General features: G+C 42.0%; 1 protein-coding gene across 1 annotated transcript in view; it reads left to right on the top strand.

Annotated features, from left to right (window-relative positions):
* The first annotated feature begins 11388 nt into the window (after positions 1-11388).
* Positions 11389-26846, top strand: part of slco3a1 (solute carrier organic anion transporter family, member 3A1) — a 36498-nt gene continuing 21040 nt past the window's right edge. Inside the window, exons 1-2 of the mRNA XM_034588564.1 lie at positions 11389-12047; positions 18001-18457. Coding sequence (XP_034444455.1) covers positions 11889-12047; positions 18001-18457 — 616 coding nt within the window. The 5' untranslated portion in view covers positions 11389-11888. The remainder of the gene's footprint in view (positions 12048-18000; positions 18458-26846) is intronic.

Genomic DNA, 26846 nt, shown 5'->3' with positions numbered 1-26846 from the left:
TTCCCAGAGCCAAGTCAGGATCTTTAACTGCGAAATGATTCACCAGCTGCTCTTTAACTTTGTGTGTCTCCTTCTAGGGGCTGCAGGTCATGAACAGAGGGTTTCTTAGAGCTTCCTGCTGCAGAGAGTCAATAAGAGAGTGAATCAAAATGTTGAGTCGTGGGTCGTAAAGCTGAAATTGAGAAGAGCTGAGGAGTGACAATTCTCTGAGAGTTAGTTACAGTGGACTGTGCCCTTTCAAAATAAAATGTTTTGAAAGGTCAAATCCATTGATAACAGGCAAGAGTCTGATTACAATTAAAGTCACATTGCTACTGATGTGTCACAGCTGAGCCTACATGAAGATGGACAATATGACTGCTCCCCTAAAGTGAAGCCAGAACATCTTACCTGCCCCCTGGTGGCTGGCTGTATTCATGTTTCTTATAAGTTTGGTTTTACACAGTTATTTAAACTTTTATGAAGTGGAGATCCGCCATTCATCTTTATTTACAGTCTATGGGCGTTATGAGCTGGAAAGCAGTCCATTAGTTTTTACAATGCATCCTGAGGGAAACATGAATGTCTGTACAAAATAAAATGATCATCCATCCAATATTTGTCAAGGCATTTCACTCAAAAATACTACAATGGATAAAAAGACTCAGCTTTCAACTAAATATATGGACCAACTTTACAGAAATATTGAGACTGAAAATGCATTTTTAAATGCATTCTCTCAAGAGAGAATATTTATATCACAAAAGACACAGAACAGAAATCTATATCTATGTTTTGCGTACAAACACAGATGGAACGATTCAATCCAAAACAAAAACAAAAAAAAGGGAGATGATATCTTCAGGACCACTAGTATCAGTCGCTTGCAGCTGATAAAACAGAAGGCATCCATCATCAGAGGGCACTTGTATGGTGATGCTCTCATTAGACAGCTGTGATTCAGGACTGCAGAAGAGGGAAGAGCAGGCCATTAGCATGTCATTTCCCTGACAGGAAGGAAGCTTTCAGACGCGCACCATCAGAATTACAGGATGAGGACCAGGGCACCTTTTATACACAGAGACTGAAATAATTCCTGCTGGCAGGGAAAGAGGAGGAAAAGCGGCATCTCCAGACAAAATATGAAGGGTGGTTATTAAACAACTTTTGTCCTTTACAATGTCCTCAACTAAATTCTGTTTCTAGCTTGCATCTGATTAGAAATATACGTTTGAGCTGGTGTCTCTGAACATATTACCGTATATCTGAATCCTCTTCATTATATAAAGCATGGGATTCGATGGCACACACAGTCCTGACTCCACTCGGAAAACGTCCCTCTGCGAATGAGAGAGTCAAGTGGCCATATGTTCGCATGTTACTTTTGGTTTGTTTGCATTGGACTTCAAGAATGCGTGTGTGCTGACTGAGAAAAGTGCTGCCTGAATATTTCATGGTATAAATATGGTAAAGTGGTTTGTAAAGGTCCCTGAAGGTTCCTCAGAGTTCCACATAATGTCCTCCTCTCTATCGCCCCCATGTTTCCGCTCAGAATGAGGCCCCAAGGGTAAGAGGGTAAGATGCTTCACACACTTCAACCACTTTTTACAAAAGATAATTATACATAAAGCAGCACAATGTTTTAAAAAATATTCACAATTTAAAAATTATTTTACATAAAAGCCTAAATGATAGTCAAGGAGTCATATGACAAACAAGATTTTGACTAAGTGTCTTGGAGTTAAGTTTATATAAGTTTCTTTTAGGTTTGTTTCGGCTTTAGCACCCATAAAGGTTAATTAATGCTCAATTTACTTTGTTAAGATAAGTATACAGATATAGACTGAGCCTTCTCTCCACACTTAATAATTATTTCGTCCATATTCGAACATGTCTTCTGAAAGCTTAGTGATATGGACGAAACAGAGCAGTACCACCGAAATGCGTAGGGGGCAGTGTTTTGGCTCTTCTTAAGCGAGAAGATCATTGGACACAAGGAAGAAATTTCAATCACTTTGCCCGAGCAGAGGAACAAACAGACGCTTCTGCCTCGTACATTATCACAACGACCTCCACTATCGACTTGTTTGTTGTTTTCAGAAACTCTTGACTCTGCGCTGCCGTCTTGTAGATCTATATTTTGGCAGTGATGGTTGAATCATTCAAAACGTTTTTCTTTTCGTATGTAAAAGCAGCATCAATGAGCTCTACCTCTCTTTCCCCTATCCCCTCTTGCATATACCTGACTGTAACAGATATAGCTGTTTGTAGCTACAACTGTGGACATCAGTTCATTAGATAATCCTCAAATGAACACTGATGCTTCTGGATGTGTACACATGCAACTGTTTGGTTTATAAGATCTCACCACAGCTTGTTATGCTGCCCCCAAGAGGCTTTAAGAATAGCAAACATGACATACCCCAAAACCAAATATTTCCCCTACATTGATCTTCAAGATCTTAACTCTGAACTGGGTTGAGGTTTAATCTATCAGCCAGGAGCTGACGGGATATGAATGGGGCCGCATTCACAATTTGTGGTGAAGGTTATTCTTCTTTATCTCTACAACTTCAATTTTGCAGTTTGCGGTGGCAGTGAAATTCCCACACTGAGTAGCTTCCTGTTCATTGGAATCATTTAACTGTATGTAAATGAGCTTGAGACAGACCGGGGCAACAAATGTCCATGTTTAACAAGTCATCTTGGCTTGAGAGAGAGAGCGAGAAAACAAATGTGAATAATTACCGTGAGTCACTTTTTGTCCATGTTTCGGACAACACACGTCCAATGATGTTAAAACGATATCATGAAATATGCATGTTGTTGTGTTCAGATGTGAGTACTGATCTGCTCAGAGACAAGGTAGCACCGGGGCCAGAAAAGTCACATGCATATCTTGTGCTGTGCTGAGCAAAATCTGAAAGTGAATTATCTCAGTTGCATGAAATCATTTTAATTCTGGACAGCCTCCAGTGGCAGAGAGCCTTTTGGATGTGGTGCCTAATTAGTCAGCTTTTCAACATGAGTTATCAGCCCACCACATGCCAAACACTGACAATCAAAATGTCAGAGACTAAAATATCTCGCTCGCTAAAGGAGAGATCGAATCTGCAAAGTGAAAAGATGAATCCTACAAAGCTGCTTCTCTCTACATGGACTGTTTCATGTCTGTTTCAGACCAAACTGCAGAGGTTTTGTTGCTTTTATTGTTTGTCATGAGGGAGGCAGTCAAATCTCATGTCAATAACCCCACCCATCCTAAACAAAGTTTTACTAGAACAGCCAGAAATGTAACATTTGATTTATGGGTCTGTTTCTCCATAGTTGGCAATTGTAGCTGAGCTATAGCAAGAAGGCTTTAATTAACACGATTATAGGCCTGTGGTGGTAACTCACATTTCAAAAACAGGTCACATGACAAAATGTATACGTCCTGCACTGAGACTTTCAAACCAAAATCATCCAGTCTTAAACTGCTGCTGGGATGTTTTTCTTTCTGCTTCGTGTGTTTAGTCGAGTAGCTTTAAAAAAGAAAAATCAAGATTTCTTAGAGTCAGTTCTGGTCAGTGCTGAAGCCACCAATGAGGACCCAGAGGTTTTGTCCTCTTTACTTTCTCACTATGAATGTTGAGTTTAGCAACGTCTATCTACAAATATCTGAAAAGAAACTTGATATAGGGTGATTAGTATTTATTTTCCTGGTATTGTGAATACAAGTTTGACCTTACTGTTTGGGAATAAACTTTATAGAATATAGTTTATATAATTCCAGATCATCATAGAGGCTTGAAGCCTGAAGTTAATATTTTTGCTGTTAGATTATTGCTGATATATCAATGTCTGCATACAGTACAAATGGCGCCCAATAAGTAACACAAGATTGCAGTAAAGAAATGTTTTTAAAAATTGCATTATTTAGAGATGTAGCTGTAACTATTACGAGTGGCATTGCAAAGCAGGCAATTGCCTATGGCCCAAAGTTGAGATGGCCCCCCCGAGAACAGCTGACCTCACAGGTCCTTTTTGCCCGGTGCCATTAAAACTCCCCTGAAACTCTCCTACTTAGTTTAATATTTGTCCACCAAACCTGCAAGAAGTATTTCCATCACAATTTAAAAGAAAACAAACATATGCATCCCTTTCAAAAATGTTTGCTTATCTTGCTTATCTTATGCTAATAGTAAGGAAATAATTATCAATGTATTGTGAAATATTAGAGATCAATATAGTGCCAACCTCAGTTTAGCAGTAGAAGAATAACAAAATGTTCAAAATTCTTCCTAAGATTTAAGAATATATTACAATTTTTTAAAATCAGTTAATGATTTACAAAGTCTGAAGTGGCAAATTCAAACGCCTACATCTCATGAAGCAGAAGAGGACTGTCATGTTACACTGGTTTTCCTGAAGGTCACATTAGATCCAGAAAGCTCATGATGGAGTCAATGTGAATGAATCAATGCCACTCAAGTGCTCTCGTAACCTGTTTTTATTGAATACAGATATATGATTAAACCTTTTGAAATAACACACACACACACATTGTTCACGGCTAGTGAGCACTGTGGTAAGAAAGTCATCCACAGGCATGTGTGCATCTATACAACTATTCTCACGCTAAGCTGTTTATACTGTTCAGATCTGTTTGGCTAAGCCTTGGGACACTTCATGAAGCAAACATGGGATTATTCCTGACAGCAAACCTTGACTTATTTTCATGACATTTAAAAAAAACATTCTTATTCACGTGATTATAAAGCTTTAAACTGAGCCTCATAAGGTCGAGGAAGCTTAAAGATGAATCCACAAAGATCCAGTCGCTCCGAGGTTGGACATGTTGTTGAAGTCACAGCGCTTTGTCTCTGTGGCTTCTCTCTTTAAGATTTCCATGTAGGCAAATATTGTTTTGACAGACAAATGGAGGCTGATGGGGGAAAATCCCACATACTCTGGTCGAATTCCGGGCGAGACGTCTTCTCGACGGCTGCCCGGGGCTAACTCTTCTCCCCTGCCATTGTTTCCATCCAACCTCACGTGTAACTGAAAACTTTTCATGCTTGTGTGTTTTTTTCCCCCCATGCTCACCTGTTCCACAGCGCTTCTTCTTCCTTGCTGACTCTTTGTGTGAATGTCATCCGACTCGTCTGTCTGGTTTAAGCAACTTTGTTTTGTCTTTTTATTCCTTGTTGCACTGATCATTTTCACAGCCATTCCCATGAAGCAGGTCACACTATTTAAAATGACCTAACACAGATCAGTCAATGTTCTTGTTACCACGTCTGCTGGGCGGAGCAGCTTGTCTCTGAATCTAATGTGTTTTTCAACATAACAGATCACTTGAATCACAGTTGAATGACCTGCAGCCTCATGAGGAGACATTGCCTGGTTTTATTTATGCTCGGGAGAAAACTGGACTGGGTTACGTCATACCATGCCATGTTTGAAACCCTCTACCCAGCAGTGCAGATGATATTACTCTATTTTAAAACCATGCTCCGGCCTTTCTATTGATACCAGAGTAAAAATAGACATCACAGCGGCAGCATGAAATAGTTTAAAATGTAGAACAGAGAGTGGTTGCTATATTTAGATGAAACACAATCACAAAAAGTGCCTTGTGACATTTTAGCAACTCTCCTCTGAAGCTGAAAATGCCATTTGACTGTCCTTGCGTTCATGCAGCATTTATGTGCCCTTAAGATCTCTACTGATGTCGGAGGGGAGGTTTGCGTCTGAGGTGTGTGTCTTCACTTCTGGTCAACGCTGTGTGACTGCGAGCAAATGCCAGTGGAACTGAGGACTGGCAGATTCTGCTGTTTGTATCTGACCCTCTCTCTTGTCGATGTTGTCAGGAATAAAGGATGAAAACTCTGTTGTCATATCGAAAGAACAAGGAGCTGGTGATAAAGTCTGTGAGGTGGCCCAATGTGAAACCAGTTAAAAGTGAATCAAAGACCGACCACAGACGGCTACAGTTCGGTTCTTAACACTGTGTCTCAGTTGTTCAGTTGGCATGTGATGAAATAAAGCCGCTGAAGGAGACTTGACACTGCAGGAAACATGTCTGGGGTTTTCCACTGAAAGTTTTTCTTTGCAGCACCACAGACCTGAGAGTCTGAGCAAATTGGGCAGAAGGAGGAGACGGCTCTGAGCCCAGAATGAGGATGGGAGCTAACACTGTCCGGACACGCAGTGGAATTCATGTGTGTAACATTTATGTTGTGTATTGTGATGTTGGATAAGTATAGGTATGTGGTAATTTCAGTCTTTTCAGTTGCAGCTGGAATGTTTGCAGGAGAGCACTTACCTCCGGCAAGGCTCGACAGTTCCCTTCAATTCAATCAAATTGCACCAAATTTCACACACTTCCCTAAATGTGCCAGAATTTTTTTCATCAAGATCCAAGACTTATTCCTAAGGCAATTTGGTGAAAATGTCAAAAAGGTCCTCTCTTACATTGTTAAAGAAAGTGAAAAAAAACAAACAAAGAAACAGTCAGAAATGAAAGCAGAACCTCCACGGCTGAGGCAATCATTGAAGTTGAATCACAATGTTACACAAGAGAGACGGTTGATATTTCCATAGCGAAACTAAATAGATCGTCAGTATTCACATGTAGAAACACGTAGACAACGTGAGACAAAAATAAAGGTAAACTGTCCATAGAACCTCAGCTGGTCATTTTACCTTATGGTTGTTTTATAGATTAGAGCAAGAAGACGTGAGATGTTTATTGCTAAACTTTTGAGGTGCTGGATTCTAACTCTGCTTTGAAGACAGTCAGCAGACGAGAGATGCTCCTCCTGCAAACCTCCTGAGCACATAAATGTATTTAAAGGAAAATCAAGGTGCATATAGTTACATTTCAGGTCTATTTCAACTTTTCTGTCCAATTATTTTGAAATGCATAACTCTAATTATCCTCAGTCGCATTGAAGGGACATTGTAAACTACTTGTTAAATCCATACATTTAAAAATTATAAGTAGTTAACGAACAGAGAAATAAAACACCAAGTTAGTCATAAGTCACACATCTCATTTCCAATTAATTATGTTGATAAGTTCACAATATGGGTGTAAAGTCCCTCTGCACCGATCCTGCAGCCCAAATTCTCCTGGAACCGTTTCCATGGCAACTGCTGCAGCGTGAGAGCCGAGTTGAAGATTTTCAGTCGGATGCTGAGACCCAATGACAGATGAGATGACGACTGTGCCAACAAACGCACAACTCTGTTAAAGCAGTCTTGAATCAGCACTGAGTGAAAACACGGAGAGCTGCGGATGACTCTTCATGTTTTGTGTTTGAGTTTTCTGCAACAACACAAAGACAAGAACTCGACTTGACAGCTGCAGGTAACACACAGACAAGAAGAGACTTTTTACTGGACGTGAAACTCTGTGTGGGACAGTGAAGAATTAAAATCTATCACGCATCAGTGTGATAACAACTGCCTGAAATTACAGAATCCGTCTTTGAGAAAAAATCATTTGACGCGTCCCTTCACTTTTTCAAATGGTCCATGTCCTATTCACTAACATGGAGGAGGAGGGGGATTATGACCTATACTGCAGCCAGCCACCAGGGGGGGGGGGGGGGGGGGACTGAGATGCTGTGGCCTCATTTTGGGGGGGAATTGATCAACTATTATGATGAAGTGACAAACTGAAAATTATGAACAATTATTTAGGGATGAAGAAAAAATTCACAATTTCCCTTTCAATTACTTCTTCACATGTATAACTGTTGTAAGTTGTATGTGTCTCACTTTATTAGGAACACCTGCCTCTCAGGTTTGTCGATCATGTGGCGGCAGCGGATCAAATCATGTGGACAGTGAGGAGCTTCAGTTAACGTTCCCATCAAACATCAGAATGGAGGGAAGCGGTTTATCTCAGTGACTTTGGCCATGATGCGATTGTTGGTGCCAACATTAAGATTCAATTAGAAATGAAGGACGTCTTGATGGTTTTTTTCACACGGTGTAGACGCTTGTTCCCTGAAAGTAAATAACAAACTTTGAAACATTGTGAAATAACAGGTACTACAGGCATGTTTTGCTCAAACCAGAAAAGTAGCTGCAGGGCAATGTTTAAAGTTCCTCTTATTCCTCAGACCTCTCCCATTTCCCGGTGTCTCCCAGCAGACGGGCTGGGCTTCTTTTCCACACTACACCCTTTTTCTCCCAAATCCTATAAATAGCAGTTGTTTAGAGGGTAGAACAATACACTGCAGAATTCACACATTCCTGGCACCGGTCCGAGCCGTCACCGCCCACTGCCTGTAACTACCTGACTCATGTCCCTGCACACCCGTGGTATATAAACAGTGGTATACACACACACACATACACACACATACAATTATCCACTCATTCACTATTACTTAAACCAAACTACTAAGGTTTAAGTCTTGTCTGAACCTAAAAATGTGTATTTTTGTGATGCTTTTACAGTGAAAACATCTAAACACAGACAAATCCGAGAGTAGGCAGAATAAGCTCCAAAATATTCCAAGCTTTACAGTCAGCTCATTGAAGGAGGAAACATGAATTCAGAGTCTTCTGTGCCATCATGCAACTTCCATCTTCGCTCCGCCTGACGTCAAACTAACGAGAGCACTTCGGCTGAAGCATCACGTACCTTCAGGGGTCACATACTTAAAAGGTTGGGAAACATATGGTCCGAGATTTGGTATTCAGAACAGAACACAGTGGAGCTGCTGAATTAAAAGCACATATTCACGAAACACACATTACCGCTGCACCTGTGGATCAGTGAAGTGTTTCATTTCTGTGTTTCCTTTTGAAACTAACTTGAGCAGGAAACTGCTCCACGCTATGTTAGATTTACATTTCTCCAAAGGTTGTTCATTTAACTTTCAGTATTTACATAATGTCTCAGTTTCACCAGGACCATTTTAAAACTGGTAACACAGCTGCTTTTCCCGAAAGGCTTAACTTATGACGCAACATGCAGGAATGAAGGAAGGATTTTCCGTGTGGGAGTACGCTGGTCGAGAGTGAGGGAGCGTCTGCCACTGATGATCATTTTGCATTGGATACCTGCCCAAAGAGTGAGGGTGGGGCATCGTGAATCACAGTGGACTGTTGAATCTGATCAGTTGCAGTTTTCATTGTGGGTCTTTGGTCTATGGAAGCTGTTTCCAGGTCCTGTGGGTTCACTGCAAGAGTGGAACTGAGGTCAGATAGACAATAACTAATCAGGCGCTACTGTGATAACTCTGAGAGCACTGTACCAGGGTTAGAGGTCAAATTTGTGTTTATGATACTGAGTTAAACTTTAATATTCACTTTTAATCGACATTTTGTATTATTATTAAAAGATCTACATATGTGTTCTCATATTTAGGATCTCAAAAATAATCATTAGAATAATAATGATTTATATTATTTGTTTATTCAAATAAAACAATATAAGAATACACAAATTACATAAGAAATAGCTCATGTTCAGGTAGTAATACCGTTGAGTGCTTAGTTCTAATTTTCACTTAATCTGCCAGTCATTTTATTCAATAATCTAAAAATAGTGAAAATGTCTATTACATGTTTTGAGAGTCCAAGATGACGTATTCTTTCATCTCTGCTCACCTGATCAATTCAGCTACTAGTTCATCTAAAATATCTAACACCTCTATTAAAGAAAATCTACAGACCCTTTGAATGTCACTGTGGTGTTTTGACCAGTCTTGTAAATGTTCTGTTTGGTTCAAATAAATATTTCACACTTCATCAATTACCAGCTCATCTCAGTGACCTTTACATGTCCTCATGCTGCAGCTGAATCCAAACACACAGCCCACAGCATGAGCAGGAAACCCGAGCAGCTTTCACACAACATTTGTTTATCATCCTCTCTGGTTCCACCCCATCATCATCATCATTATGTGGTCACATGACATCACAGCCACTGTAATACCTCATCGCAAACATGCTGACAACACGACTCTCCAATGATAAGTGTTGGGAACAACTGTGCAAACATCACACCTCCTTCGACAATGAATTGTGAGAGAGCAAAAGCTGCAGCGAGTTGTTCATTTGTTAAGGAAGTGACAGAATGAATCAATAATTATTGATAACCTATTGACAGTCTGAGATGAGAAGCACTAGATGTCTTGCAAGGGTTTATTTTGCCCATGCAGTTAACGCTAAAATCCACAATATTCAGTTTATTTTAACTAATAAATTAAGTGATTAATCTCAGAAAACTTCAGCCCTAAAATAGTCTTTAGTTGCAGCCCAGAGATAAAACAAAAAAACAATAGAAGAGATTTCCGCAAAACTTGGTGGAAGTATGGGGTGTGAGTCTGGGACTAACCCACAAAATGTTGACCAAACCGTATCCCTAACCTTAACCATGACCAATTCATGACTAACCCTAACCTTAGCCTGACCACAATTCACATCTGACCTCTAACCTGAAACCGGGACCTCAGAAATGTAGGTTTTGCTTCAGGTCTACTGGTCCTAACAAAATCAATGTAAAGAGACATTATATTGACTTTGATTGATTTCCTGGAGACTAACTCTAAAGCCTAATTCATGCTTCTGTGTCGAAGCTACGCTGTAGGTAAGCACGTAGCCTATGCACTGGGCCGAGCATTCATAGTTGTGCGTAGGTGTGTGTGAGTCGTGCTGCAATTACAGCGCTGAAACACTAGTGGCGGTAGAGTTTTTATGCTGGTGTTGGGTGTCTTCTGGTTTCTGGTTTCCTTCAACTCAATAAAAAAATGTCAGCGAGTCTGCCGGAGATGCGATTGCTACCAAGCGGACCAATCACAGCTCTTGGTGGACGTCAGGATACGGTGTAGGGCTCTGCTTAGGGTACACGTCTACGCGTAGGCTAGGCCGCAGCTTCGACGCAGAAGCATGAATTGGGCTTCATGTTTACTAGTTGTGTAACCCTAACCTTACCCTGAAAGTGATAGTTCGCTTAAAATTGAAATTCACTCATTACCTACTCACCACTATGCTGATGGAGGGGAGGGAGACATGTTCGAGTCCACAAAACACTTTTGTTTCAGGGGTAAACAGCGTCGCTGACAAGACAAGTCCCCATAATGTGATTGTGTCAATAGATATAGGTCCCCTCAACAGGAGTTGTATCTGGGGCGTAGCACACACACACACACACACACACACACACACACACACACACACACACACACACACACACACACACACACACAATTACATACACATGAGTCGGTGGGATATAGTGTAGTGGTGTTTTAAGTCAGAGGAGAGTTGAGATGCAGCTACACACACCACCTCTAGGGTCGAAGAGGAGAGAGAGAGAGAGAGAGAGAGAGCGAGAGAGACACACACACACACACACAGAAAGAGAGAGAGAGAGAAGCAGAGAGAGGAGCGCAGAGATACACACACACAGAAAGAGAAAGAGAGAGACACACACGCACACAGAAAGAGAGAGAGAGAGTCAGTCATTGGAGGACCATGACAGTCCGGAGCGGGAGCAGGAAGAAGGAGTCTGAAACCTAAAACGTTCACCTGCGGCCGATGGGCGGGAAACATGCGCCCTGACAGAGATTTGCGCACCGGGACTTCACTCGTGCCTGCACCGACACCTTCAGGGAGCTCACACGTTCCTGCGCGTCGACCGGGACGCGATGTTTAGGCGCAGCCGATCGGCAGAGCCCCGCGGAGTTTGGCCGTGTGCTCCGTAGTCTGTCCGTCGGATGACACGTTGTTGAACCGGGAGACTCGGCGGTGAATTCTAAAAAAAAAAAGAAAAAAAAACTAAACAAACAGGAGCACCGCGAATGTAGTGAGCAGCCACGTCGCCAGCGTCTTCCCTGCGGACACTTTTCGGCTTCCTCGCGGTGTCGTGTGGGCAGAGTAGCCCAAAGGGGGTGGAGAGGATGCAGGTGAAGAAGCACCGGGACTCGGACCGGAGCGGCGGGGACATGCTGGAAACGGACGGACTCCGCAAAAACGCCTCATGCTTCTCAAATATCAAGATATTCCTGATATCGGAATGCGCCCTCATGTTGGCCCAGGGCACCGTCGGAGCTTACCTGGTGAGTGCAACTCGTGAAGCAGCCTCAGCCCTGCCTGCTCTGTCTCTGTGAACTTACCAAGACCCTTTAGCCCACATCCAGACTTGTCTTACCCGGGTCCGGGTTCTGGCTCCTGAGCAGTGACATGAGATAGAAACCATGTCTCTTGCACGGGACACATTTCATGCTCAACTGTCCCCGTTGTGATCTAATGTCCCCCGTTAGATTTTCAGCTGTCATGTCTAACTGCCTCTGATCATTAAAGGCTCAGTTTGAGTTGTGATAACGTTCAATTTGAATGTTTTCACAACTTAAACTGAGGCAGTTTTTAATCATCTATGTAAAAACCAAAAAGTTGACCTTTTTAATATTTGTCTAGTATAAATAATAATTATGTTTTATTAAATTGAGCAAGGCAGTAATTGGCTCTTTTGACCCAAAATGTCATTCAAGGTCAAGGACAAAGCCCTCCCATTCCTCCTGTTTCCTTTTAGTTTTACTCTCTTTCAGTTTTGCTTCTACTGAAACGCTGCCACACTGAGGAAAACGGGTTTAAATCTGTTCTTTGTACTTGAAAAACTGGAATTGGAATTTATGATCCTGTTTCAAAGAAAGAAAGAAGGAATCAGAAATAGAAAAGTCTGACACCGTGCTGTGACTCTAACATGGATTTTGTGGGACAAAGCGTAAGTGCTTTAAAATATATTCCTCAAAGTATCCCGGAGGAGACACACAGCCCGGGGCAACCACTGAGAACATTTAGTTTCAATATTAGCAAGTGTTTATTTTCCAAGAATTCCAGTGTTTCTTTAGCTCAGTCAATATTAATAGACCAAACCCTAAATGCTTTGGCCATATTTGGAGTGGAACGTCTTATCTTCTCTGTTAGTGGACCTGCTGAGCATCAAGCATCCTGCAGCTCAGAGCTGCAGCAGGGCACAGTGGTGCCGCTCACAGTCAGTTAGGATGATTCCCTAAAGGAGATGTTCTTCCTCTTCCTTCACCGTTAATTTCCGATAAGACAGGCCTCACACTTCTGCTTTTTTAAGGGTGCGTTTGTTTTGCACACCTGTTCGTACAGTGTCAGTTGAAACCCTTGAGCGTCAGTTGGGGTTTTGAGTCATTTCACTCCAGCCTGTTGGTGTTCATCAACAGAGCGCAGCTCATTTTCATGGAAAGGTCATCAGGCACCTGGTTCCACTATCTGGGGAATTGGAGTGAACCCACACAAGCCACTGTGGTGTCTCTGATTGGATGATGGGACTTAGGGTTGTTTGCTGGCAGTGAAACAACAGAACTCGACTATCATGGCCCCTTTGCTTTTCTGTGAGCAGCTTACAGTACAAGACACTTAGCAACATGCTGCGTGCCCTGATTTAGCAGCCTGTTGGCAACCTGTCACCCTGTGCAGGCTAATACCACAAGAGTACAGACCTGACAGATCTGTGACGTCGTCCTTGTTCCATGATTCATGTGGGTTTTTCTGACTTCAGAGAAATTCCCTTTGATACCTCCACTGCTTTTGATAGATAGAAGTAACTATCTCGTGTAATTTCCTTAAAAAAATATCTGTTAAATGTAGAGAGGAGGATCAAATTCTTAAATTGGAGATCTGAGAAATTGTAGCATATATCGACTATTATTATCAAGTTTTGCCTCATAAATGACTGACATAATCGATAATTTCAAGCCAAAAGGTCAAACATGACACTGTTCCACCTTCAAAATAACAGGTCTGGATGCTGTTTGATGTCATATATGTTGTAAAACTCAATATCTGTCGGTTTTTAGCTGATTCTCATTCTGAAGAATCAGTTCGAACCAGAAGAGGCTGCACATTCAAACACACTTTCACACATGTTTCAGCTAATTTTAGATTATTTTAATTGCCGGAGTTAATATGATACACACGTCTTGGGAACCTCTATCTGTGACTTCTGTGCATGCGGCACCTGAGGATCTAAGCTCTGTTGGTTATAGTAACTCTTCCCTGATAAGAACCAAATCTGACACTTCAGGGCTCGAGCTGCAAAGTGAGACTAACACCTGAGCCTGAACTGTGTTGGTCTCAGCTGAGCAAATCTGTCAAACTTGCAGTAGCACTGAATCAGCTGAGTGTGGGAGGGAGAAGCCCAAACTGTTCAACCGGAACATAATTGTCTCTTTAAAAGCAGAATAAACATTGGGTCTGATAGATACGGTCCAATGAAGGACGGGTATTTTTCTAGGTAATGCTACTTTAACAGTACTCAAATAACATTTAAATTTTTCAATAATCCCCCGATTAAATTAACATCAATGTTACATGATGACATTTCAGGTTAATATACAGACATAATCTCCAAGGTAATTCATCGTAGGTGTCAGCCCTGGGCCTTTTTCATTAAACATTACATAGGTGTAGCCATTAACCGAGCACCAGACGTCATGTTCTGTTGAGAAAAGTGCTTAACATTTAAAAATCCAGAATGACGTGCTGTTCTATTTTACTCCGGTAGTATTTTGATGTTGTAAAAAGTAGAACTATGCCATATGCCCACAGCTGATACTACAGATGTAGTTTTTCTTTCAACATAAATAAGCAGATCTTAAAAATGGCTCATTCAGAGCAGTTGAAGTACGTTAAACTAACCTTGAGTCAATCTTCAGTAAGTCACACCTCATAAAACACAGTGGATGTGATTCTAAATAGCTCAGGCTTCACTTATAAACAGCCTTTGTGCCTCGACAAACGTCACCACGTTAAACCTTAACCTGCTCACAGGAACGTCAGCATCCAGCATCATTCTCTGCCTGCTCATAATACATAACAACATCCTGAAACCACTGGGTGGAAGTTGGCGGACTCTGTGTGCTCAGACAAACACTCGCTCATCTGTCATCTGGTGATGTGATGGGACGTCATGCTGCAGTGTGTTGAAGTTTGTTTTGTTGCCATGCAGCCGATTAAAACATTTCCACAGTGCGAGATGTTATCCGGACAAATATGACCGCTGAGCTGTCTGCAATTCACCGGGTTTTTCCTGTGTAATTTATCCTGGTTGTAATCCTGCTGGAAGGCTGCCTGTTAAAGTCACAGTGGAAGTGCACAAACATGTTGAACCTGGCGACGAGAGCTTAACTCATCCAGAGTGTTTCCACTGCACAAGCTGTCCGTCATACACACTCTTGCTCAGGCCTCCCGTGACGGGATGGTATCTGATTAGATAATGGCCTCACTCCTTTTGCGATGCTTTATTGCCGGGTTGCCGTTTGCGTAGAACTAAAGATACAATGTTGACGGGTTGTTTGGGCTTGGCATCGCTTCTAAGAACAAGATGAGGTAACGCTGTGACCAGATCGCAGCCGGGGCGAGCCAGCCAGGCGTAAACGCAGCCCCGTCCGGTGCGAAAGAGCTGCCCCAAAGGGTGGAAATGTCATGACTCTTTTCTGAAGTTTTCCATCCACTCAACATCACTGGAGGACACTGGCACGAACCGCTCCCAACAATCATCCTCGCCGTGCCTTGATGTGCAGTGACGGAATGACTGCAGTCGTATTCAGAGCAGCTGCAAGAACGACCTGCTGTCACTTTTGCTTCTTAAAAAGTCACAGAGGACATTTTTTGAAGTGCTACAATGACAAAACAGGCTGTACAGTGTTTGTCTCTGTTGACAGTGACATCTCCTCGTCCACTCGCCCGCGGTGCATTAAATCTAGCTTCGAACGGGACGGGCATTTTTAGAAACAGGTCGTAGTTTAATACCCGGCGTCTGTCCCGGCTGTATGGTACAGTTTCTGCTTCAGGACAGATTGTAGTATCATAGAACAAATTCAACTTTGAAAATATTGCTAAAACTTAACTGTCCTGTTCATTTCCAATTAGGCACCACATCTGGAGTTTAGATTGTGATGTAGATGGCTGTTTTAGAGACGTACTGGGAAACCAAAGTGGACACAGAGTCTACATGCATACAATTACGTTTTAATTTAAAAACAGCATTTTCAAACTAAAACTTTCTCTTTTTTTGGCTCTGTATGAGTTTTAATCCCCATCTATACTGACATGAACAAAAATGCACTTCATGTGGCCACTCGCGCACTCTGGGCATTTGCATGCAGGTGTGAACAGACTCCTCGAAGTATAGCTGGTCTCCTACGCATATAAACAGCTGTATCAATGTAAAATGCAGAACTTAACTGCACAACAGCTGTTAGCAAAAACAACATGGTCAGCAACACTTGTAATTGACTGGTAGCTGAGTCTGATGGGGGTTGTTTTCTTCTGGTCGGGTTCATCTGATAGGAGCCTGACGAATCTGCGAAGGCTACGTCGTGCCCGAAAAGACCCAATCAGTGAGCGGTTGGGAGTGTCTACGTCATTGTTTCCGAACTTCTTCATTTCTTCCCGACCAAACTAAAACAAAGCATCAGAGTTTTAAAACCAAAACTGGGCCAGTAGCAATTACTAAAAATGTCTGTGGATGCCAGGCACATCTGTAAACTGTCACAGAGGGAAAGTGGAATGGTTTGTGTTGAATACATAGTGATATTTTACATACTTTTAAAGGACAAAGTGTAAAGTCTTTACCAGACAGAAACCCTAGTAACAGAGTATATGATATTTTATATGTAGTGAAGTTAAATAAAGAACTTTAGTGTAGTTGCATAAAAGGAAAAAGATGATTTTGATCAATCACTTCCACATTTGGCCCTGAAGCAGCCTTCTCGAGCCTTAAACGTCATTTTACGTCAAACCAAACGTCATTTCATTTATTAACGTCAGATAGTTGGAGCTAGTTCTGCTCCAATTCAAATCCACTGGGGACATTAATCTGGCCAAACTCAGCATTTGATGGAAAAATGTTCCAACAACAAAACCACAAGTTGATTCATCTTGCAGTGAAGTCACTCTCTTCAGAGTGGAGTGTTTGTGTTGGCAGGATGTGCTCTCTCTCTCTCTCTCTCTCTCTCTCTCTCTCTCTCTCTCTCTCTCTCTCTCTCTCTCTCTCTCTCTCTCTCTCTCTCTCTCTCTCCCTTTTTCTGTAGAGCTCAGTCCAAACTCTTTAATGGCGCCAGCAGCAGGGAGATGGAAAATTGTGATGCCATTTCAGGGACAGTTTGGGACAGATCTGAAAATAGCTTGATAACTGTTTAAATGAGTCACTGTGGTTCACATGGACACAGAGAGACGGTTCCCACACATCACAAGCAAACACACAGTCGTCCTCTCTGCTTGATTGTGCTTCATTTGATAAAGGCTTTGCCACCTAACAGTATTTAATCAGCGACTCCTGAATCATATCTGACAAACTGTCGCAAACAACCGCTCTGCTGTGTTTGCTTCAGCTGAGAGTCGTCGAGGCTGTGTGGACGACAGCTGGCGAAAGAGAGAGAAGCTCGTGATGAGCCGTTCCGACCATGGAAGTAAACGTTGCTGTGCGCAGTTAATTGGAAACAGAGGCCTGTTGGCAGGGAGGAGACACAGTGTGGAACATCTGAACAGTCTGTCATTCAGGATATTCCAATGGAAAGGAGCTGTTTAAGCTGCATGACTCATGATTTCTCCAAGAGCTTGTCCAACAGAATCAAATAAAGGCCCCGTGTACTCCTAGTGTTTGATCTGTATCTGAATATGTTATCTGGATGTTGATATCTGGTTCTTGTAGTATCTGGTAAGGTGATCACATCTTAATATTATAGTTGTATTTAGTTTGAGAAGTTTTTGAACACTGCTATCTCTAGGGATGTGTTTAAGTATGAAATGGTGTGCATACTCCCCTGCTTTAACAGGTCACACAATTACACAATGTGTAAATTGGAATATTAGCATTGAAATGCTTATGTCTAGTATCCTGATAAATCATATGATGAATTTCTCTTTCCAACAGTGACATGAAATTCCCACACCCTTTTTTTGCTATTCTTTCTTTTGCTACATGCAGCTTCACTCCCATGGCTGTGGTTTAATGTACTGCTCTGTTGTTGTTTTCAGGTGAGCGTGCTGACCACCCTGGAGCGGCGGTTCAACCTGCAAAGCGCTGACGTGGGGGTGATCGCCAGCAGCTTCGAGATCGGCAACCTGGCATTGATCCTGTTTGTCAGTTACTTTGGGGCCAAAGCACATCGCCCCCGTCTGATAGGCTGCGGGGGCATTGTCATGGCGCTTGGCGCACTTCTCTCAGCTCTCCCGGAATTTCTAACAAATCAGTACGAGATAGGGGATAAGTGGAGGACTGACGTGGGTCGGGATGCTTGCTCCAACACCAGCAGCAGGGATGCTCAATTGGCAGAGGACGATGTGTGTAACAACAAGACCAACACCAACATGATGTACCTGCTGCTGATCGGAGCCCAAGTGCTGCTGGGGATCGGAGCCACACCGGTGCAGCCTCTAGGAGTGTCCTACATTGATGATCATGTGAAGAAGAAAGACTCCTCACTCTATATAGGTGAGTCATAATCATAACACTCTATAAGATGTCCACAATCCAGATTTCTCATAATCTGCTGGGGAAAAAGACAATAATGAAAGATGGCCGCGATCAAGGACAGTTAGAGAACCACAGGCTGAATGAATTTCCTGGTAAAGATGAGCAGTGCTCGAAAATAACCCAGATGATTATCACGCTGGAAAGCAAAAATGTATTTTGCTGCAGTACAGTGATTTCCCAAGGCTTCTGATCGGTACCGTGGAAAATTGGCCATAAATGTGTTGTTCGTCGCCATCAGGTGCAATGTTTGCTCAGAGTCAACACAGCGTGTACATGTACTGTATTTGTGTTCTTCTGCTGCGCACCATCTCCCTGTGTTCAAGCACAGGCCTGTTCACGTGAGTGCCAGGTGAGCACATCTCAGAGCAATTTAATCTCCATTACACAGGTTTCAGAGGCGAAGAGGCCAGAAACAGGTTAAATATCTCTGCTTCGCACAGTCTTTTTCTCAAAGGCGAGATGCTGCTGATGTGGCTCTTCCAGGTTTTAAGGTGCATTCAAAGTGCTTCCTGTGCACAACTCTGACTTCACAATGGCTGCTCAGGGATATGTATTTGCTGTGATATGTATATTTAGCATTTGGTATACAGGAGGCAGCTTAATACGTTTGTCATTAAGCCGTGAAGAGTTTTCACTTCTGTAGCATTTTCTTTAAATCCATATCAGATATTTTAAAGTGCTTATAAACTAATATTCTGCATATTTAAGTTTCCACTGAAGACCAACAGATAATAATAATAATAATAATAATAATAATAATTAACTTCATTTATGTTGCACCTTTCAAAACATGGTTACAAAGTGCTTTACAAGAAAAAAAAAAGGAAAAGAAATTGAAGGCAAAAAATTTAAAACAGTTCACAACATTAGATTAGAAAGAATACAAATGTTATTGATGAGAAAAAGTAAAATAAAACATTCCAAAAGGATTGAAATGTATGATTTTCTTTTTTTTTTCATTTAGCGTGTCTTAGCTTAGCATAGCACAAACACATGCAAACAGGTAGTGTGGATCTATCAGAAGATAAAATGCACCAACTAGCACTTTTATCTTAATTTGTAAAAATCACAGTGTAAAAACAACATACTGTTTTGCCTGCATGGAGCAGTCTTTATGCTAAGCTAAGCTAAGCGGCTGCTAGCTCCAGCTGCATGTTTACCACACAGACATGATGGTGCATTCATGTGCACCTCGGAAGGTCCCACTTCCAGAGTTGTGAACTCGTTGTTCCGCCTTTGGTGTGTTCAAGCGCTTTGAAGTCAGAATGTGAGAGAAAAAATGGACGCTGTAAACAACATGTGTCCTTTTTATGTGTTTACAACTTTTTACAACACCGTGACACCTCTTTGCTATGTTTGCGCAATAATGAAGAGCAAAGAAAAAGGATCATGTGTGAGTTTATCATAAAATTGTCTGTATTGGATACAAAGTCTGCTGTTAAGTGCTTGTGAGGGTTTGCAAGTGACGAAAGTGCAACCTGTGACATGTTCATATTAGAATCTCTTATTTAGAGCTGATTGTAAACTTGAGTTAATTCTTTAAAAGTGATCTGAGTTATTGTTTCAACTTAAAACGGAGTTCATGTGAATTTTTTCAGTCGGGAACAAATTTTTCAGATTATTGTGACAACATATTAACGTGCAAAAAGTCTTGTTGGAAGTTTAAAAAATCGTGACCTTTTAACCTGCATATCAAACTTCTTACTTTCACAGTTTCCACTACAATAGTAGCATCTGCTTCTTTGTGTTGACTGTGACCTGCCTTTAATTTGTCGTCCAGTTTAAAACGTCATCCGTCGATGGAGAAGATGAGATGTGTTTGCTTAGTGTGTGTTTTGTTATCAGTCTGGGGCAGAGACAATAACAGCCTGGATGGAGGGTGTGTTCACTTGTACACACCCTTTACACAGCAGCTGCAGCAGCATATGGGTGGCCTTTGCCACTCAAATACAGATGTGACCTGCAAACAAAGGCATCAGTCTGCAGGCCTGTAATCTCGAGCCCAAAGCTGATTTTCTTAATTGCCATCCGCTGTATTTATTTGTCCTGAACATGAGCAGCACCTAGAGCTTTGTTTGAAACATAAAGAGCGTGAAAAGGGCTTCCCACATTTTGGCACCACCGTCGTTGGGCTTGTTCGCAGTTGACGGTGGGAAGTGATTTGAAGTTGGGCCGGTGCAAGGAGGAGGAGAGATTTGGTTCTGTCCTCCTCTGATAAGCTGCGACAAGAGCTGGAGGAAAAGCAAGCGGTGAGCAGCGAGGAACAATGTGGTATTGAGTCGCGCTCAGCTGATCGTCCTAATCCTCCTGCTGCAGGCGTGTCATGTGCCTGCAGCTGCATGAATGGAGTAGATTGTCTGAAACTCTGTGAGATTTCCTTTCACATACTGTTGATATATTTGGATTATTCGCCAGTTTACGTCAAGACATTCACATTGTTGAAGCTGCAACATTAAGTACATTTTTTGAAAAGTCTACACTTTACACCTAGAAGTTCTGTAGGATCAGTCTTGTGTTTCATGTTTAGTTCTCTGTAAACTTATATGTGAACTTGAAGTACACTCAGGAGCGTGTATACCTCCACCAAGACCCAACAGTCTCCTTATGAAACCACTTTTAAATCCACTAGATTGTGTTTGGATCTGCACCAAAGTGCACACGTTCATAAATATCAGTCCCTTAAAGATGTCTGTTTTTTTTATGCCTCTGCGCCGGCGACAGCCAGTGGCTGGAGGCATAATGTTTTCATGTTTTCCGTCCCATTCCCGTGAACGTGATGTCTCGAGAATTCCTTGAGGGAATTTTCTTAGAATTTGGTACAAATATTCACTTGTACTGATGGATGAACTGATATGATTTTGGTGGTCAAAGGTCAAGGTCACTGTGACCTCACAAAGCACGTTTTCTGACGTGTGAATGCAATATCTCTGAAACGCCTTGAGGGAATACTTTCACATTTGACAGAAGCATTCACTTGAGCTTGGATTTCATCTTGGTAGACCAAGGTCATGTTTAGGTTTTTCTTGAACATGATATCTTAAGAATGTCTTCAAATTTGGTGCAAACTTGAACTCAAAAGATGAATTGATTAGAGTTTGGTGCCTGAAGGGTCAAAGGTCAGGGTCCTCATGTTACTGTATTTCACTTGTCAAAGGTAAAGTTTACAGTGACCTTTTATATGAAATTAAGTATGTAGAAATATGTACAAAGAAACTGCACTGGTTGGTGGAGGCATACAACCGCAGTGCGGTATTTCTACTTTCATCAAGATGCATGAATTATTTTCTGAGAAATCAACAAAAATGTTTAAAAACGCCAGATCTGAAAAAAACATCCTTGATCCGCCCCCTGAACCGAATCTGCATCAAAATCAGAGGAGTTCTTCCTTGGGTCATGCTCCACACCCCTCTACAAAATTACATGGAAAACCATTGAGTAGTTTTTGCAGAGTGCTGGTAACAAACACAGATGAAAACATAACGTCCTTTGCCGAGAGAATAAGTCCAATAGTATTAGCATGTCAACATCACAATCATCTTATCGGATCAATGTAGTTTTATTTTATTATTATTATTATTTTGTATCCAATCTGACACCAGAAAATTTACGCTCACTCCTCTGACAGCTGCCAACAGATGTGCTGCAGTAAAACTTCCTCTGCTCCCTCGTTTTCAAACTACCACGTTACAAGTATCTACATGCTGTGTTCTTCTTCTCCTTAAAGCACCGATTGTACTTGTGCTGTAAATCTTTGATTCATTTTAAAGATTTGATATCACATAATTTCACCTGGAGGTTAAAAACATCGCGATTAACCCTGATTTATGAAACATGACGTGTAGTGTAATCGAAGCTTCTTTTTATTTTTTTGCAGCTGCAGCTGTTGCCTGCGCCGCTAATGTCAAAGCACATTCTTGCGCGTCGATGCGTTATTGTTAAAATTAGAGTCTGAGCTAATAGTCCAGGTGAAAAAGTGTGGGCCCTCGGCGGTGGGATGCTCCCGCCCTGTCAGAGCAGGGAGAGCAGAGTCGAGAGGCCTGGAGAAGAGTCATAATTACAGAGTGAGGCAGGAATGCCAACCAGCCAGCCATGAGGTGGGTCTGAGTGGGTCGGGACGCACATGCATTCCACACAAGCCTGTGAATAACAACTCTGACTGCCTGGCGTTACTGGGAGTGCAGCAGCAGACCGAGCCTACTGCTGTTTAAACAACTGTAAAACACGCTGAGGCAAAGTCTGCTCCGACTCTTTAAAGAGCTCTTTGTCCTCGTCTGTCTCTCTCCGGTGAAGACGAGAACGGTTCACTGTCATTCTGAGGATATTTTAGGAGCTTGTGCTGCTAAATGATGCACGTTCTTCTTAAAAAGGAAGCACTTCTGTTGTCAAGAAAACACTTTGGATGCCGTCACCGCCGAAGTCAAGAATCTATCAAACATAAACACATGTACTTTATGGCCTTGTGTTGTTTTGGTTTGTTCCCGGAGTCTAGACGCACCCACTCGTCTCTGGCCAAAGGAAACAAATACGATTGGACAGATTGCGTCAACAGGATCTCCATTCCCACTGCTCGATGACCTTTCACTATCCACTGCTAATTCTGGCTCTTCCCACAGGACCCCCGACTGCATAAATATACTGTACAGGACCCACAGAGAGGAGTTCGGAGCTGACGCTGTGTGGCGACCAGCACCGTCTCCCTGCAGCTGCCTCTGCAGGTTTCAGACGCTTTTAAGCAGCCAGGCATTTCTTCATTAAACCGTAATGTACACTATGCAGTGGCTGCAGTACGGCGCAAATACAGTATGGAGTAGTTTGAAAGTATGATATTAATTAATTCATCAATGTCATGGCTTTTTTACGTGAAATCCCACAGAGCTGGACATGTGGACGTTGCTTGTTGCATAATAAATATAAGACATTTATGATCAGATTTAAAAGTACTGAAGGAGAGGAGGCTCCTGGTGCAATTTTCTAAAGTAGCTTCTTTTACTCATACAAATGACTCAGTAATCAAGTATATTTACTGTAGTAGTATTAAAATGCAGTTTCTAGGTTTGTACTTAGTTTAATCTCATGCAACATAGTACTTCTTATACTACTACTATTTCACTGCATTTCAGAGGGAAATATTCATGACTCCACTACATTTGTTTTACAGGTGTGGTTAAATTAAGGCTCCACACATCCACCCAGGTTTGTGTTTGATTTGTTTAAAATCATCACACGGTCTGAGTTAAGTTGGGTGGAGATATTATCTTATGTCCCGAAACTCTAAAATAATTGGGTAGCTTGCCCCTCCCTAATAGGTAATAACAAAACAAAGGGCAGGCAGATCAGTTTGTACAGAGACTAGAAAGAGAACTGACTGGGCAGCATGAATCAAAACAAGTGCGTGCGTGTGTATAAATTTTAGATACAAAATATATGATCATTGAAGTTGTAATTCATTACTATTGTATAAAATGCCAAATATATAATGCTGCTCATACTTTAATGCATCAACAGTAAATAATCAATGATACCCCAAAAAAGTATATGAAGATACATGTGAGTACATATTTCTGTCAATACTCCTGAAGTAAGATTGTGAATGTAGTACTTTTATATCTTGTACTTACACCATAGTACCGCTGCGGCAAGTGCCTTGAGCTAAATGCTAACATCAACATGTTAACAGTGATCTTTAGCTTGTATAACGTTAACCATGTTCTCCTTTTTTAAATTAGCATGTTAGCTCACTAATATTTAAATTAATAGTTTTGTTGAACTTTGACCTGCTGCTGTTGGTACTTTAGTGATTAGAATTTCTCATGAGAGCATCATCGATATCAAAACAAAAACTCTCAGTAATGGATGAAATAAAGGTTGACATATTTCAATCTGGATCTGTTCGACTGACCTTCCAATATTGATGTGACCTGAACTATGCAACTACGAGGTTTAAAAATAAAAAAACGCATTCATCAGTTTCGTGAGAGCAGCCTAATCACAGAACATATTTGCATGTCAGTCAAATTAGTCGATTTTAAATTGTATTTGCATGAACACTAACCTGAGGGTTCTATCATTGCTTGCCAGACAGCAGCCGCTTACACAACAGAAAAAGAGCTACTTATTTTCAACAGCCTACTTCAGCTTTTAAGCTAATGACCTCCTTGTTTTCTACTAATAAAAACACGTCTTGTGTTCTCGCTGTGTCTCGCTGGACGAGCCACCAAACAAACATCCACCCGCGGACAAAGTACGCTGCTGCCTACATTTATGATTTGGGACTGAAAGGGATAACTAACAGTTATTTCAGCTGGACTTCAACTTCATGCACCAATGACTGTAAAGGCAAGAGCATGAGAAGCCATGAAGTTTTATTGGCGAATGCTAACCTGTCAGAGAGGACATACTCTCTTTCTCTCTCTTTGTCAAACAAGCAAACTTGGAATGACAAACGAGCAGTGGGGAAACACCAAAGTCCTTTTTTGGCGATGTGACCTGAGATAAAATAACTTCCTCCTCCTGAAGAGTTATACAAATTATAGAGAAAATAGTTTCATTTTCTTGTCTTTCACCACAGCTCCTGCGTGTTTCTTCAAACTTTCATATTTCGGCAGTTTTCTAATGAGACGTTTCATCGTGTTATGTTCACTTCAGCTCTGCGGGGATAAATTTAGCTTCAGGTTTGTTAGGAAAGAGACAAAAGGCGAGATCCTCGAGGGACTTGTCAACATTCCTGCTAAAATGCTGCGACTCCAAACAGTTGCTGCAACAGGGCGTTTATATAAGCTACTTAAACTCAGCGCATGTTAATGTCATCTTGAAGGATTATTTTCTAAATGGGTTTTTCCGACCCCGCCATAAGCTGCATGCCAAGTTTGCCTAGCAACACCAGTTTGTTTTATCTCAAGATGATGAACGGCGTTGCAGTAAAACGCTCATCAGCTCGCCGCTGCTCCTCTGCATCGCCGGTATGAACTGTGTCTCTTCCTGCTGTGTGTGTGTGTGTGTGTGTGTGTGTGTGTGTGTGTGTGTGTGTGTGTGTGTGTGTGTGTGTGTGTGTGTGTGTGTGTGTGTGTGTGTGTGTGTGTGTGTGTGTGTGTGTGTGTGTGTGTGTGTGTGTGTGTGTGTGTGTGTGCGACAGGAGGCTCAGTGCTGTACCAGCTGAATGACGAACACAGCCCCCCCTGTTTCTACCCCCCGTCTGGTCCTCGAGGGTAGACAGGGCAATGAACATCAGATTATCTTGTCTCCAACAGGTCGACACGATGCTTCTGTCTCAAATCTGATCATTAATTATCCCCAAATACTCCTGAGTATCACATCGTGTAAAGAAGTCAGAGAGGAGCTGAGCCGACAAAGGCCGAGCCGAGGGTGACTGCAGACTCGCTCCTGCTTCAAATCATAGTGATTGATTAGTGGACCTTTCATCAAATTCAAGGGATTAATTCAATTTGAGCCTGCCGTCTTTACTTGAATCTAAAGCCGTTTTCAGTCATGAACTCCGGAAAATGAGCCGACAATGGGGTCTGGACCTTTTTCACATTTTGCCTTTCACACAAGAAGGCAACAGGAGATTCTGTGGGCCATACGCATTCAGGGGAGGGGGGGGCGTCACAGTAGAGCAAATACGTGAGGCAGGACATGACGTGTAAATTCTGCTGCGCAGCATCGACACCACTGTCGGTTCTTATCACCCAAATCTTGTTGTCTTTCCAAGTTGGCATCTTCTACATCCTCTACGTGTAAGAAAGATCTTTATCACCCTGAAACGTCATCATCGTGCCCACTCGCTCGCGGTGAATTCCCATGACATAATCCTGCTGCGTTCTCACATGGACCCACTCGGACATAATCCCGAATTCAAAGCGGCTTTATGTGGTCGTGTCTCACTCCTGGGCAGTGATGTGGCAAAACACATGAAGCTAATTTGTCCACTGTTCGTTTTAGATTTCCGTTGCTGTTTTTCCCAGATGATACCAGCGGATTGAGGAGTTGTTTGTTTACACGTGGATCTGATATGAATCAGATGGGGCGCGTTCACAAATCTGTCTGAGAATGTTAAATGAACCTCAGATGGGTGTGAATGTCGCACACGGTTGGTTTTTACACTCCCAGATTTTCTGCTGTGTGTCATCATGTTGTGTAGTAGCCTCCTCATATGGTCACTGGAGTGAGTCACCTCAGTCAATCTGGTGTTTTGGTGGAATCATACGGCTGAGACTCCATAATTATGTCAGTGCATGTTTTGCCACAATCTCTGGTGTGGTTAGATCACGTGTAAACATCCAAAGGTAAATCCCACACTGTTTGTTTTTGACAACACAGACGAAAGCAGAACAACATATGAATCAGGTTT

Source organism: Hippoglossus hippoglossus, chromosome 6, assembly GCF_009819705.1.
Source record: "Hippoglossus hippoglossus isolate fHipHip1 chromosome 6, fHipHip1.pri, whole genome shotgun sequence".
Taxonomy (NCBI): domain Eukaryota; kingdom Metazoa; phylum Chordata; class Actinopteri; order Pleuronectiformes; family Pleuronectidae; genus Hippoglossus; species Hippoglossus hippoglossus.
The sequence above is the reverse complement of the archived record's forward strand: the minus strand, read 5'-3'. Positions and strand labels throughout refer to the sequence as shown.